We start from the raw sequence: 13,794 nt of genomic DNA on the forward strand, positions 1-13,794 counted from the left end.
GTCTGTAGAACACCAACAATCTGTAGAACACCAACAGTCTGTAGAACACCAACAGTCTGTGGAACACCAACAGTCTGTAGAACAACAAGAGTCTGTAGAACACCAACAGTCTGTAGAACACCAACAGTCTGTGGAACACCAACAGTCTGTAGAACAACAAGAGTCTGTAGAACACCAACAGTCTGTAGAACACCAACAGTCTGTCCAACACCAACAGTCTGTGGAACACCAACAGTCTGTAGAACACCAACAGTCTGTAGAACACCAAGAGTCTGTAGAACACCAACAGTCTGTAGAACACCAACAGTCTGTGGAACACCAAGAGTCTGTAGAACACCAACAGTCTGTAGAACACCAACAGTCTGTGGAACACCAACAGTCTGTAGAACACCAACAGCCTGTGGAACACCAAGAGTCTGTAGAACACCAACAGTCTGTGGAACACCAACAGTCTGTAGAACACCAACAGTCTGTGAAACACCAACAGTCTGTGGAACACCAACAGGAACACCAACAGTCTGTCCAACACCAACAGTCTGTGGAACACTAAAAGTCTGTAGAACACCAACAGTCTGTAGAACACCAACAGTCTGTGAAACACCAACAGTCTGTGGAACACCAACAGGAACACCAACAGTCTGTCCAACACCAACAGTCTGTAGAACACCAACAGCCTGTGGAACACCAAGAGTCTGTAGAACACCAACAGTCTGTAGAACACCAACAGCCTGTGGAACACTAAAAGTCTGTAGAACACCAACAGTCTGTCCAACACCAACAGTCTGTGGAACACCAACAGGAACACCAACAGTCTGTAGAACACCAACAGTCTGTAGAACACCAACAGTCTGTGGAACACCAACAGTCTGTAGAACACCAACAGTCTGTAGAACACCAACAGTCTGTAGAACACCAACAGCCTGTGGAACACCAAGAGTCTGTAGAACACCAACAGTCTGTGAAACACTAAAAGTCTGTAGAACACCAACAGTCTGTAGAACACCAACAGTCTGTAGAACACCAACAGTCTGTGGAACACCAACAGTCTGTAGAACACCAACAGTCTGTAGAACACCAACAGTCTGTAGAACACCAACAGTCTGTGGAACACCAACAGTCTGTAGAACACCAACAGTCTGTAGAACACCAACAGTCTGTGGAACACCAAGAGTCTGTAGAACACCAACAGTCTGTAGAACACCAACAGCCTGTGGAACACTAAAAGTCTGTAGAACACCAACAGTCTGTCCAACACCAACAGTCTGTGGAACACCAACAGGAACACCAACAGTCTGTAGAACACCAACAGTCTGTAGAACACCAACAGTCTGTGGAACACCAACAGTCTGTAGAACACCAACAGTCTGTAGAACACCAACAGCCTGTGGAACACCAAGAGTCTGTAGAACACCAACAGTCTGTGAAACACTAAAAGTCTGTAGAACACCAACAGTCTGTCCAACACCAACAGTCTGTGGAACACCAACAGGAACACCAACAGTCTGTAGAACACCAACAGTCTGTAGAACACCAACAGTCTGTGGAACACCAACAGTCTGTAGAACACCAACAGTCTGTGAAACACCAACAGTCTGTGGAACACCAACAGCCTGTGGAACACCAACAGCCTGTGGAACACCAACAGTCTGTGGAACACCAACAGTCTGTGGAACACCAACAGTCTGTGAAACACCAACAGTCTGTGGAACACCAACAGCCTGTGGAACACCAACAGTCTGTGGAACACCAACAGTCTGTCCAACACCAACAGTCTGTGGAACACCAACAGTCTGTAGAACACCAACAGTCTGTGGAACACCAACAGTCTGTAGAACACCAACAGTCTGTAGAACACCAACAGCCTGTGGAACACCAAGAGTCTGTAGAACACCAACAGTCTGTAGAACACCAACAGCCTGTGGAACACTAAAAGTCTGTAGAACACCAACAGTCTGTCCAACACCAACAGTCTGTGGAACACCAACAGGAACACCAACAGTCTGTAGAACACCAACAGTCTGTAGAACACCAACAATCTGTAGAACACCAACAGTCTGTAGAACACCAACAGTCTGTGGAACACCAACAGTCTGTAGAACAACAAGAGTCTGTAGAACACCAACAGTCTGTAGAACACCAACAGTCTGTGGAACACCAACAGTCTGTAGAACAACAAGAGTCTGTAGAACACCAACAGTCTGTAGAACACCAACAGTCTGTCCAACACCAACAGTCTGTGGAACACCAACAGTCTGTAGAACACCAACAGTCTGTAGAACACCAAGAGTCTGTAGAACACCAACAGTCTGTAGAACACCAACAGTCTGTGGAACACCAAGAGTCTGTAGAACACCAACAGTCTGTAGAACACCAACAGTCTGTGGAACACCAACAGTCTGTAGAACACCAACAGCCTGTGGAACACCAAGAGTCTGTAGAACACCAACAGTCTGTGGAACACCAACAGTCTGTAGAACACCAACAGTCTGTGAAACACCAACAGTCTGTGGAACACCAACAGGAACACCAACAGTCTGTCCAACACCAACAGTCTGTGGAACACTAAAAGTCTGTAGAACACCAACAGTCTGTAGAACACCAACAGTCTGTGAAACACCAACAGTCTGTGGAACACCAACAGGAACACCAACAGTCTGTCCAACACCAACAGTCTGTAGAACACCAACAGCCTGTGGAACACCAAGAGTCTGTAGAACACCAACAGTCTGTAGAACACCAACAGCCTGTGGAACACTAAAAGTCTGTAGAACACCAACAGTCTGTCCAACACCAACAGTCTGTGGAACACCAACAGGAACACCAACAGTCTGTAGAACACCAACAGTCTGTAGAACACCAACAGTCTGTGGAACACCAACAGTCTGTAGAACACCAACAGTCTGTAGAACACCAACAGTCTGTAGAACACCAACAGCCTGTGGAACACCAAGAGTCTGTAGAACACCAACAGTCTGTGAAACACTAAAAGTCTGTAGAACACCAACAGTCTGTAGAACACCAACAGTCTGTAGAACACCAACAGTCTGTGGAACACCAACAGTCTGTAGAACACCAACAGTCTGTAGAACACCAACAGTCTGTAGAACACCAACAGTCTGTGGAACACCAACAGTCTGTAGAACACCAACAGTCTGTAGAACACCAACAGTCTGTGGAACACCAAGAGTCTGTAGAACACCAACAGTCTGTAGAACACCAACAGCCTGTGGAACACTAAAAGTCTGTAGAACACCAACAGTCTGTCCAACACCAACAGTCTGTGGAACACCAACAGGAACACCAACAGTCTGTAGAACACCAACAGTCTGTAGAACACCAACAGTCTGTGGAACACCAACAGTCTGTAGAACACCAACAGTCTGTAGAACACCAACAGCCTGTGGAACACCAAGAGTCTGTAGAACACCAACAGTCTGTGAAACACTAAAAGTCTGTAGAACACCAACAGTCTGTCCAACACCAACAGTCTGTGGAACACCAACAGGAACACCAACAGTCTGTAGAACACCAACAGTCTGTAGAACACCAACAGTCTGTGGAACACCAACAGTCTGTAGAACACCAACAGTCTGTGAAACACCAACAGTCTGTGGAACACCAACAGCCTGTGGAACACCAACAGCCTGTGGAACACCAACAGTCTGTGGAACACCAACAGCCTGTGGAACACCAACAGTCTGTGGAACACCAACAGTCTGTCCAACACCAACAGTCTGTCCAACACCAACAGTCTGTAGAACACCAACAGTCTGTAGAACACCAACAGTCTGTAGAACACCAACAGTCTGTGGAACACCAACAGTCTGTGGAACACCAACAGCCTGTGGAACACCAACAGTCTGTGGAACACCAACAGTCTGTCCAACACCAACAGTCTGTCCAACACCAACAGTCTGTAGAACACCAAGAGTCTGTGGAACACCAACAGTCTGTAGAACACCAACAGTCTGTAGAACACCAACAGTCTGTGGAACACCAACAGTCTGTGGAACACCAAGAGTCTGTAGAACACCAACAGTCTGTCCAACACCAACAGTCTGTCCAACACCAACAGTCTGTAGAACACCAAGAGTCTGTGGAACACCAACAGTCTGTAGAACACCAAGAGTCTGTAGAACACCAACAGTCTGTAGAACACCAACAGTCTGTAGAACACCAACAGTCTGTGGAACACCAACAGTCTGTGGAACACCAACAGTCTGTAGAACACCAACAGTCTGTAGAACACCAACAGTCTGTAGAACACCAACAGTCTGTAGAACACCAACAGTCTGTAGAACACCAACAGTCTGTAGAACACCAACAGTAAATTTTTTAAATATTTGGTCATTTTTTTACTTTTTTGGTCATTCTTTTTTAAACAATGTGGTTTCACAAATTGCTTAATTTTCATCTTAAATTAAAATTTTTTTTTTCCTGCACTTTTTGGGTTACAACAGTTGCCTTTTACATCTCAACTCTCAGTTTCACCTCCCGACTCCTCGTATTTGGACAAAAAAGCTGTTACAGTTGAAACAAAGATGTTCTTTACTGTTAGTGTCGTCCTCCGTGTCCCTGACAGAGAACAGCTGATTTAGTCCACATACAGGCTGAAGTTTCCACACCAGGAATACAACAGAACACAGCTCGCAGGGTGTCGGAGGGCACAGCCTCTAACCCCACCCTCCCTCCACTTTTCAAAGGTAAAGCAAATCAAACGTACCTCGTCAGCAGAGCAGAGACGTGAACGCTTCTGGAAGAAGTCTGAACAGAGGAAACTCCCTCAAACACACACCAAAAACACACACACGCCCAGCCAGCTGCAGCAGTGATGAGGTCATAAGACGGCTCGACACACCCCTCTGGAAGCACTGTGTGTGTTTACCTTGTCGCTGTCAGCCGTGTTCTGCGATGTTCTGGAGGCGATGGAGACGGTGTCGGGCTGACTGCTGGCATCACCCAGACTGTCTGCATCCTCACTCGTCTCCCTGGAAGAGTCAAAGTATGAGGACGCTTTAAAAAGATGTTTCTGATCATAAAAGATGCAGATGTTCAGAATGTGAACATCTGTTTGACTTTAAGCCCGTTCTGCGTGTTTTGCCAGAGGTTCTGGGCGTGTGCTGACCGGCGGGTGATGCTGCGCTGTCGCCCCAGGGTGGGGTTGGGGGTCTTGGGGAGGGGGATGGGCTCTCTCAGAGCTCCCCGCAGGTGACCTCGTCTCTCCTGAATCACCTGTCGGATGCTGCGAACCCACTCCTGCTTCAGCTCCAAAGATGACGCCTGGGAGACGAAGGAAAGTCGTGTCACGCTGTGAGTTGATGCACATCAGTGTTGAACTACTCTTTGAAGCCAGGCTGCACTCACCTTCAGCACGGTCTTGTTGTCAGAGGTCGGCGTTCGTCCGACCCACAGTGCAAACTTACACGGATCCCCCTCGATGTGCTCTGTCACACCCAGCTCTGAGGTCTAAGACAGACACCAGTAGATCCCCTTTACTTTTCATTTCTATCATTTGGAGATATTCACTAAAAGCTGTGTCAACAAATAAAGTAAAAGTGTGCCGAGTGTTCTCATAGCTGCCAAAGATTTAAAGTAACATGACCTCATCTCAAGCTTCAGCACAGAAAGTGACACATTAAAGCCAAGTTATTTCCTGAGTAACAAGAGGAGAAACATCATAAGAAATGGACTCACATCAAAACAACTGAAAACTATTTAAAAAAGTCCCATAAACCACAACATTTAGAAATGTTCCCATAAACCTGTTAGAACCTGTCGTAGAATTAAAAAAAAAAACATTTTAACAGAGTTAAAAGTCCCCACAAGTTATATTCTTATCAACACTGAAAATATATCCCCAAAAACGTCTCCTTAAGCAATGAAAAAGAGAAAGAAATGCTCCTATAAAAACCTCATGAAAGAATTCGATTCATCACCTAAAGAACGTCTGAATCTGAATAAACGAGCTATTTGTCCCCATAAACCACATCCAATTAGCCCAATAACCAGAATAAGATGGCCTGTTTCTGATATAAAATGAAAGATTCGAGCTTTATTAAACTTAACTTAAATAAGATGAGTCGTGTATCGTCACCTTCAACAAATAAACTCCATTTTTGCCTTTTAAGTTCTCAGAATTTCCCTTTAAAGCTGTCAGAAGTGTTACCCTCAGTCTGCTCTTGTAGAGGTACTTGGTGCGTCCAGAGGAGTCTTTGATCTCCTTGCTGAAGATGAGGGAGAGCTCGAACAGGAAGAGGTGTCTGTCCCGCCCCTTTCTGATCAGAGATTTGGGCTCCCAAACGAGGAAGGAGTCCTGCAGGAGGAGCTCACCCTGCACCTCCAGACCCTCCTCCAGACCTACAAGGTGATCCCAGCAAGTGTTACATGTCTGAGAGAGTCTGGGAATATATTCCAGTATATTCATATATTTTTAAACAAAGATCTTTTACCTTCCAGCATGCTGACATGCATGGCATCGTTTGCCCTCTTCGGGACGCTCAGCATCACATCCAGGCCCTCTTTTATCTCACCTTTACCCTCCTCACAGCAGGCCAGCAGCTCCTGCAAAGCACAAACGCACCAATCAATACATCTGTCATCTTTTGTCTCCATGGCAACAGGACATGGGACGATTAAAAAAAAGAGTATTTTCCACACATTTTCTGTGTACTTTTATTTAACTTTGGATTTTAAGGACATTTAAGGGAACTGATTAAAGCTTTTAAGGCCATAATCTGGATTTCATATGATGAACATCCGTCCATATCATCACAAAACATCAATGTTCTCATGTTTTTAAGTGCTTTACTCACTTTTAACATCATTAAACGTTTTAGATTTATCAGATAAATACGGAGATGACCTGTACATTCGGACACACTTACAGGGTAAAGTTGGAATCATTTTGTTGTCAGACACATTCTTACATTTATTCCTTTTTATACACATCAAGGTAAATCTAATGGATCTAAATGAATAATCTATGACTTTATTCTTAATCTATCCTGGTTTTTTCAGCACATCGACTGTGCGCTCGGTGCTGTTAAAGGTTCTGGGTTCGGTCCGGCTGCAGAACGGACTGCAGAACCGTGTTTTTAGGTCGGTGGATCGGTGTCAGGATCCAGAGGTGCTGCAGGGGTGTTACACCACATCAGTGCCCGCCGTGCACTGGACCTCCAACTGTCCAAGCTGCATGTCTGCACAATAAACTGGGCCTTGGCACCAAAGGCAGTCTTATTCTGTTGAGTTGCAGCCAATTAAACCGATCCCACAGCGTAACTATCTTCAGAAAGCATGGGTTCGGTGTTGTTGTTCTCAGATATATAAAAACAAATGATCTGCAGTCAGAACCTTCAGCCTTCAGCAGCTGCTGAGGTCAGATTACAGCAAACTTTTCAATAATTATTCCAGGCACACACTCTGTGTGCTCCAGGCAAACTGTATCAGCCTGAAAGCTGGGGCCGACTCCTCTGAGAGGAGGGGAGAAACATTTTCCTGTGCTCTGACTCTCAGGGAATTTGTTCTGAATGAGGTGAAAAAGAGACGTTTCTGAAAGAAAATGCTGTTGTTACCTTGAGCAGAAGCTGGTATTTGGTGATCCTCTGGACTGGTTTAATGAGAGCTGAGGAGATGGAGTTTGCGAGACCGTGTCTCCTCTGGACCTCCTGTAAAAGCATAATAATTCATTAATATTCATCACACTGGTGCGTTTCCAGGAAGCTCCTTAAATGAATAACTCTAAACAACACCTAAAGGTGACAGTCTCATAAAAAAAAGTTTTTTCCAAACTGATCCAGATCTGAAGAACAGTCCCAACCCGAATCCCAATAGATCCAATCCCAATCCATTGCAGATCCAAAAGTAACTTGGAACACTGTGAAGGTGATTATAAAATATCGGATGGATGCTGATGGGGTTTTAGTCTTGGTGGAGGTGTTCAGTCTCATCTTTCACTGTTTGACACAAGATATCATTTCTTAAAGCTAACATTATCAAATCGGATCTTTAGTCATTCATTCATTTGTTCGTTCATTCATTCATTCGTTCTTTCATTAGTTAATTCATTCATTTGTTCGTTCATTTGTCCGTTCTTTTATTCATTTGTTCATTTGTTCATTCATTCATTCATTTGTTCGTTCATTCATTCATTCGTTTGTTTGTTCTTTCAGTCATTCATTTGTTCGTTTGTTCGTTCATTCATTCATTTGTTCGTTTTTTCATTAGTTAATTCATTCATTTGTTCGTTTTTTCATTAGTTAATTCATTCATTTGTTCATTCATTCATTTGTTTGTTCGTTCTTTCATTAGTTAATTCATTCATTTGTTCGTTTTTTCATTAGTTAATTCATTCATTTGTTCGTTCATTCATTCAATCGTTTGTTTGATCTTTCATTTGTTCGTTCATACATTCATTCGTTTGTTCGTTCATACATTCATTCGTTTGTTCGTTCTTTCAGTCATTCATTTGTTCGTTCATTCATTCATTTGTTCATTCATTCATTTGTTTGTTCTTTCATTAGTTAATTCATTCATTTGTTCGTTTTTTCATTAGTTAATTCATTCATTTGTCCGTTCTTTCATTCATTCAATCGTTTGTTTGATCTTTCATTTGTTCGTTCATTCATTCAATCGTTTGTTTGATCTTTCATTTGTTCGTTCATTCATTCATTTGTTCATTCATTCATTTGTTCGTTCATTCATTCATTCGTTTGTTCGTTCTTTCAGTCATTCATTTGTTCGTTTGTTCGTTCATTCATTCATTCATTTGTCCGTTCTTTCATTCATTCAATCGTTTGTTTGATCTTTCATTTGTTCGTTCATTCATTCAATCGTTTGATCTTTCATTTGTTCGTTCATTCATTCATTCGTTTGTTCGTTCTTTCATTAGTTAATTCATTCATTTGTTTGTTTTTTCATTAGTTAATTCATTCATTTGTTCGTTCTTTCATTCATTTGTTCGTTCATACATTCATTCGTTTGTTCGTTCTTTCAGTCATTCATTCATTCGTTTGTTCGTTCTTTCAGTCATTCATTTGTTCATTTGTTCATTCATTCATTTGTTTGTTCGTTCTTTCATTAGTTAATTCATTCATTTGTTTGTTTTTTCATTAGTTAATTCATTCATTTGTTCGTTCTTTCATTCATTTGTTCGTTCATACATTCATTCGTTTGTTCGTTCTTTCAGTCATTCATTCATTCGTTTGTTCGTTCTTTCAGTCATTCATTTGTTCATTTGTTCATTCATTCATTTGTTCGTTCATTCATTCAATCGTTTGTTTGATCTTTCATTTGTTCGTTCATTCATTCATTCGTTTGTTCATTCTTTCATTAGTTAATTCATTCATTTGTTCGTTTTTTCATTAGTTAATTCATTCATTTGTTCGTTCATTCATTCAATCGTTTGTTTGATCTTTCATTTGTTCATTTGTTCGTTCATTCATTCAATCGTTTGTTTGATCTTTCATTTGTTCGTTCATTCATTAGTTAATTCATTCATTTGTTCGTTTTTTCATTAGTTAATTCATTCATTTGTTCGTTCATTCATTCGTTCATTCATATGAGGTCATAACTGTGGACTTTTGACACCTCAGGCAGCGTGAGAATTCTCTGTTTTTTCCATCTTTTATGACGCTTCCTGAAATTCTTCCTTTTTGGGATGTTTTGAGGCCGGAGTCTCAAACTGGATCAGGGTCAGGTCTGGTAGCTCAGTGTTCATCACTTCCACGTCCTTCCATCCCTCATTAACACTCGTAAGCATTTCTCCGAACTCCTCAACAGCAGTTTGATCTTCCATTAGTAAGTGTTTGAGAAGTCTGCAGGACTCTGTTTTATCCTTTTGGCCCAGCGCCTGGACAAAGCAACTGGGGAAGGTTTCCCAGCAGAGAGTCAAATCCACTCCTTCAGCAGAATGTTTTTGTAGAGATAGAAGCAGACTGCCGTGGATGATGGATCGCACTCATTGGGCCATCCAGGGATTGTTTGCAGCTACTGATGTCAGATGTTATTTCTCCAACGTGAATAGAGGGAGATCAGTTCTGCAAGGTGCCTGATGTCAGTTTTGGTTGCGTTCACTCACTGTTACCCCAAATAACTTGATCCTGAGATCCAAAGGCATCACTGCTTCTGGACTCCGGCCTTTCCAGGACGGCGTGACGCACCACCTCAGCCTGGACTCTAAGTCTCTGTCTGAGCTTGTGCCCAGTTATCGTACTTTACGCATTCAAACACTCAACTTGTTGCCTTTAGCTGGAATTGAGTCCAGTCCACAAGCTTCGAATGTAGTTTCCTTGCAGTTATGTTTCCATTAAGATTTAATGGAGGGTCAGGTAAGTGCAGAAGGAAGTGCATCCATTTGCTTTTATTGACAAAGGTTCAGATGAACTCTCTCATATGATCAAAATATGTTACCTCAGCCATAATGAATGTTATATATAATATATAATGGTGGAAAAAGAGTTTTAAAGTGACCTCAAAGAATCCTGCGCCGTGTTGCTGGATCAGTAAGCTGGAGTCGGGTTTGTTCCTGCAGTACGTCACATACATGTGGAACTTATCAGCCTGAGGACAGACCAAAGACACTTTACCACTTTGTTCATGTAGATTTTCACAGAAATGTACACTGAACCACTCTGGTTACCCAGGTAACGAAGCAATGTCCCACGTCTTCAGGAAGCTGTTCGTAGTTCTCCAGCTCCTTCAGGAAAATACTAGAAAAACAGGAAATACTGCATTACTGCACACAAAATAATGTGCTACGATCATAAAAAACACCCACATAGTACTACGGTACGAGACTTCCAGGATGTGTAAGACTGCAGCTTATTTAGCGTATTTCCAGAACCTCGTGGTTCTTATGTATCCTGGGTTATAGATATACTGAAGTACTTCTCGTGGACACCCTGGAATTGTGTGACTGTGCATATTATAGCTCATTTTGCAGGATGTGTTCATGTACCTGTTGGAGAATAGTGCTTCTTCCCAGTATTTTGAGTATGTTTACCAGTGATTATCAGTAATTACCAGTGATTACCAGTGTTTACGAGTGATTACCAGTGTAAACCAGTAATTACAAGTGATTACCAGTGATTACCAGTGTTTACCAGTGATTACCAGTGATTACCAGTGTTTACCAGTGATTACAAGTGTTTACCAGTGATTATCAGTGTAAACCAGTAATTACAAGTGATTACCAGTGATTACCAGTGTTTACCAGTGATTACCAGTGATTACAAGTGTTTACCAGTGATTATCAGTGTAAACCAGTAATTACAAGTGATTACCAGTGATTACCAGTGTTTACCAGAGATTACCAGTGATTACCAATAATTACCAGTGTTTACCAGTGATTACCAGTGATTATCAGTGTTTACCAGTAATTACCAGTGTTTACCAGTGATTACCAGTGTTTACCAGATATTGCCAGTGTTTACCAGTAATTACCAGTGATTACCAGTGATTATCAGAGATTACCAGTAATTACCAGTGTTTACCAGTGATTACCAGAGATTACCAGTAATTACCAGTGTTTACCAGTGATTACCAGTGATTACCAGTGTTTACCAGTAATTACCAGTGTTTACCAGAGATTACCAGAGATTACCAGTAATTACCAGTGTTTACCAGTGATTACCAGTGTTTACCAGTGATTACCAGTGTTTACCAGTAATTACCAGTGATTACCAGTGATTACCAGTGTTTACCAGTAATTACCAGTGTTTACCAGAGATTACCAGTAATTACCAGTGTTTACCAGTGATTACCAGTGTTTACCAGTAATTACCAGTGTTTACCAGTGATTACCAGTGTTTACCAGTGATTACAGTGTTTACCAGTAATTACCAGTGATTACCAGTGTTTACCAGAGATTACCAGTGTTTACCAGTAATTACCAGTGATTACCAGTGTTTACCAGTGTTTACCAGTGATTACCAGTGTTTACCAGTGTTTACCAGAGATTACCAGTGTTTACCAGTAATTACCAGTGTTTACCAGTGATTACCAGAGATTACCAGTAATTACCAGTGTTTACCAGTGATTACCAGAGATTACCAGTAATTACCAGTGTTTACCAGAGATTACCAGTGTTTACCAGTGATTACCAGTGTTTAACAGTAATTACCAGTGTTTACCAGTGATTACCAGTGTTTAACAGTAATTACCAGTGTTTACCAGTGTTTACCAGTGTTTACCAGTAATTACCAGTGTTTACCAGTGTTTACCAGTGATTACCAGTGTTTACCAGTAATTACCAGTGATTACCAGAGATTACCAGTATTTACCAGTGTTTACCAGTGTTACCAGTGTTTACCAGTGATTACCAGTGTTTACCAGTGATTACCAGTGTTTACCACTGATTACCAGTAATTACCAGTGATTACCAGAGATTACCAGTGTTTACCAGTGATTACCAGTAATTACCAGTGTTTACCACTGATTACCAGTGTTTACCACTGATTACCAGTGTTTACCAGTAATTACCAGTGTTTACCAGTGATTACCAGTGTTTACCAGTGATTACCAGTGTTTACCAGTAATTACCAGTGATTACCAGTGTTTACCAGTGTTTACCAGAGATTACCAGTGATTACCAGTGTTTACCAGTGATTACCAGAGATTACCAGTAATTACCAGTGTTTACCAGTGATTACCAGAGATTACCAGTGTTTACCAGTGATTACCAGAGATTACCAGTGTTTACCAGTGATTACCAGTGTTTACCAGTGATTACCAGTGTTTACCACTGATTACCAGTAATTACCAGTGATTACCAGAGATTACCAGTGTTTACCAGTGATTACCAGTAATTACCAGTGATTACCACTGATTACCAGTGTTTACCACTGATTACCAGTGTTTACCACTGATTACCAGTGTTTACCAGTGATTACCAGTGTTTACCAGTGATTACCAGTGTTTACCAGTAATTACCAGTGATTACCAGTGTTTACCAGTGTTTACCAGAGATTACCAGTGATTACCAGTGTTTACCAGTGATTACCAGAGATTACCAGTAATTACCAGTGTTTACCAGTGATTACCAGAGATTACCAGTGTTTACCAGTGATTACCAGAGATTACCAGTGTTTACCAGTGATTACCAGTGTTTAACAGTAATTACCAGTGTTTACCAATGTTTACCAGTGATTACCAGTGTTTACCAGTAATTACCAGTGTTTACCAGTGTTTACCAGTGATTACCAGTGTTTACCAGTGTTTACCAGTAATTACCAGTGATTACCAGAGATTACCAGTGTTTACCAGTGTTACCAGTGTTTACCAGTGTTACCAGTGTTTACCAGTGATTACCAGTGTTTACCAGTGATTACCAGTGTTTACCACTGATTACCAGTGTTTACCAGTAATTACCAGTGATTACCAGAGATTACCAGTGTTTACCAGAGATTACCAGTGATTACCAGTGATTACCAGTAATTATCAGTGATTACCACTGATTACCAGTGTTTACCACTGATTACCAGTGTTTATCAGTAATTGCCAGTGATTACCAGTGTTTACCAGTGATTACCAGTGTTTACCAGTGATTACCAGTGTTTACCACTGATTACCAGTGTTTACCAGTAATTACCAGTGATTACCAGAGATTACCAGTGTTTACCAGTGATTACCAGTGATTACCAGTGATTACCAGTAATTACCAGTGATTACCAGTGTTTACCACTGATTACCATTGTTTATCAGTAATTGCCAGTGATTACCAGTGTTTACCAGTGATTACCAGTGTTTACCAGTGATTACCAGTGTTTACCACTGATTACCAGTGTTTATCAGTAATTG

At 41.6% G+C, this 13,794-nt stretch overlaps 1 protein-coding gene across 1 annotated transcript in view; it reads right to left on the reverse strand.

Moving 5' to 3' along the window:
• Positions 1–13,794, reverse strand: part of LOC140286187 (kalirin-like) — a 69,822-nt gene that overhangs the window by 15,831 nt on the left and 40,197 nt on the right. The window contains exons 32-39 of the mRNA XM_072379143.1: positions 10,637–10,706; positions 10,468–10,557; positions 7,572–7,664; positions 6,450–6,561; positions 6,167–6,357; positions 5,365–5,466; positions 5,126–5,280; positions 4,886–4,988 (exon numbers count right to left, since the gene is read on the reverse strand). Coding sequence (XP_072235244.1) covers positions 4,886–4,988; positions 5,126–5,280; positions 5,365–5,466; positions 6,167–6,357; positions 6,450–6,561; positions 7,572–7,664; positions 10,468–10,557; positions 10,637–10,706 — 916 coding nt within the window. The remainder of the gene's footprint in view (positions 1–4,885; positions 4,989–5,125; positions 5,281–5,364; positions 5,467–6,166; positions 6,358–6,449; positions 6,562–7,571; positions 7,665–10,467; positions 10,558–10,636; positions 10,707–13,794) is intronic.

This window comes from Leuresthes tenuis, unplaced genomic scaffold (genome assembly GCF_036924035.1).
Source record: "Leuresthes tenuis unplaced genomic scaffold, fLeuTen1.0.hap1 SCAF_1, whole genome shotgun sequence".
In the NCBI taxonomy this organism is placed as follows: Eukaryota; Metazoa; Chordata; class Actinopteri; order Atheriniformes; family Atherinopsidae; genus Leuresthes; species Leuresthes tenuis.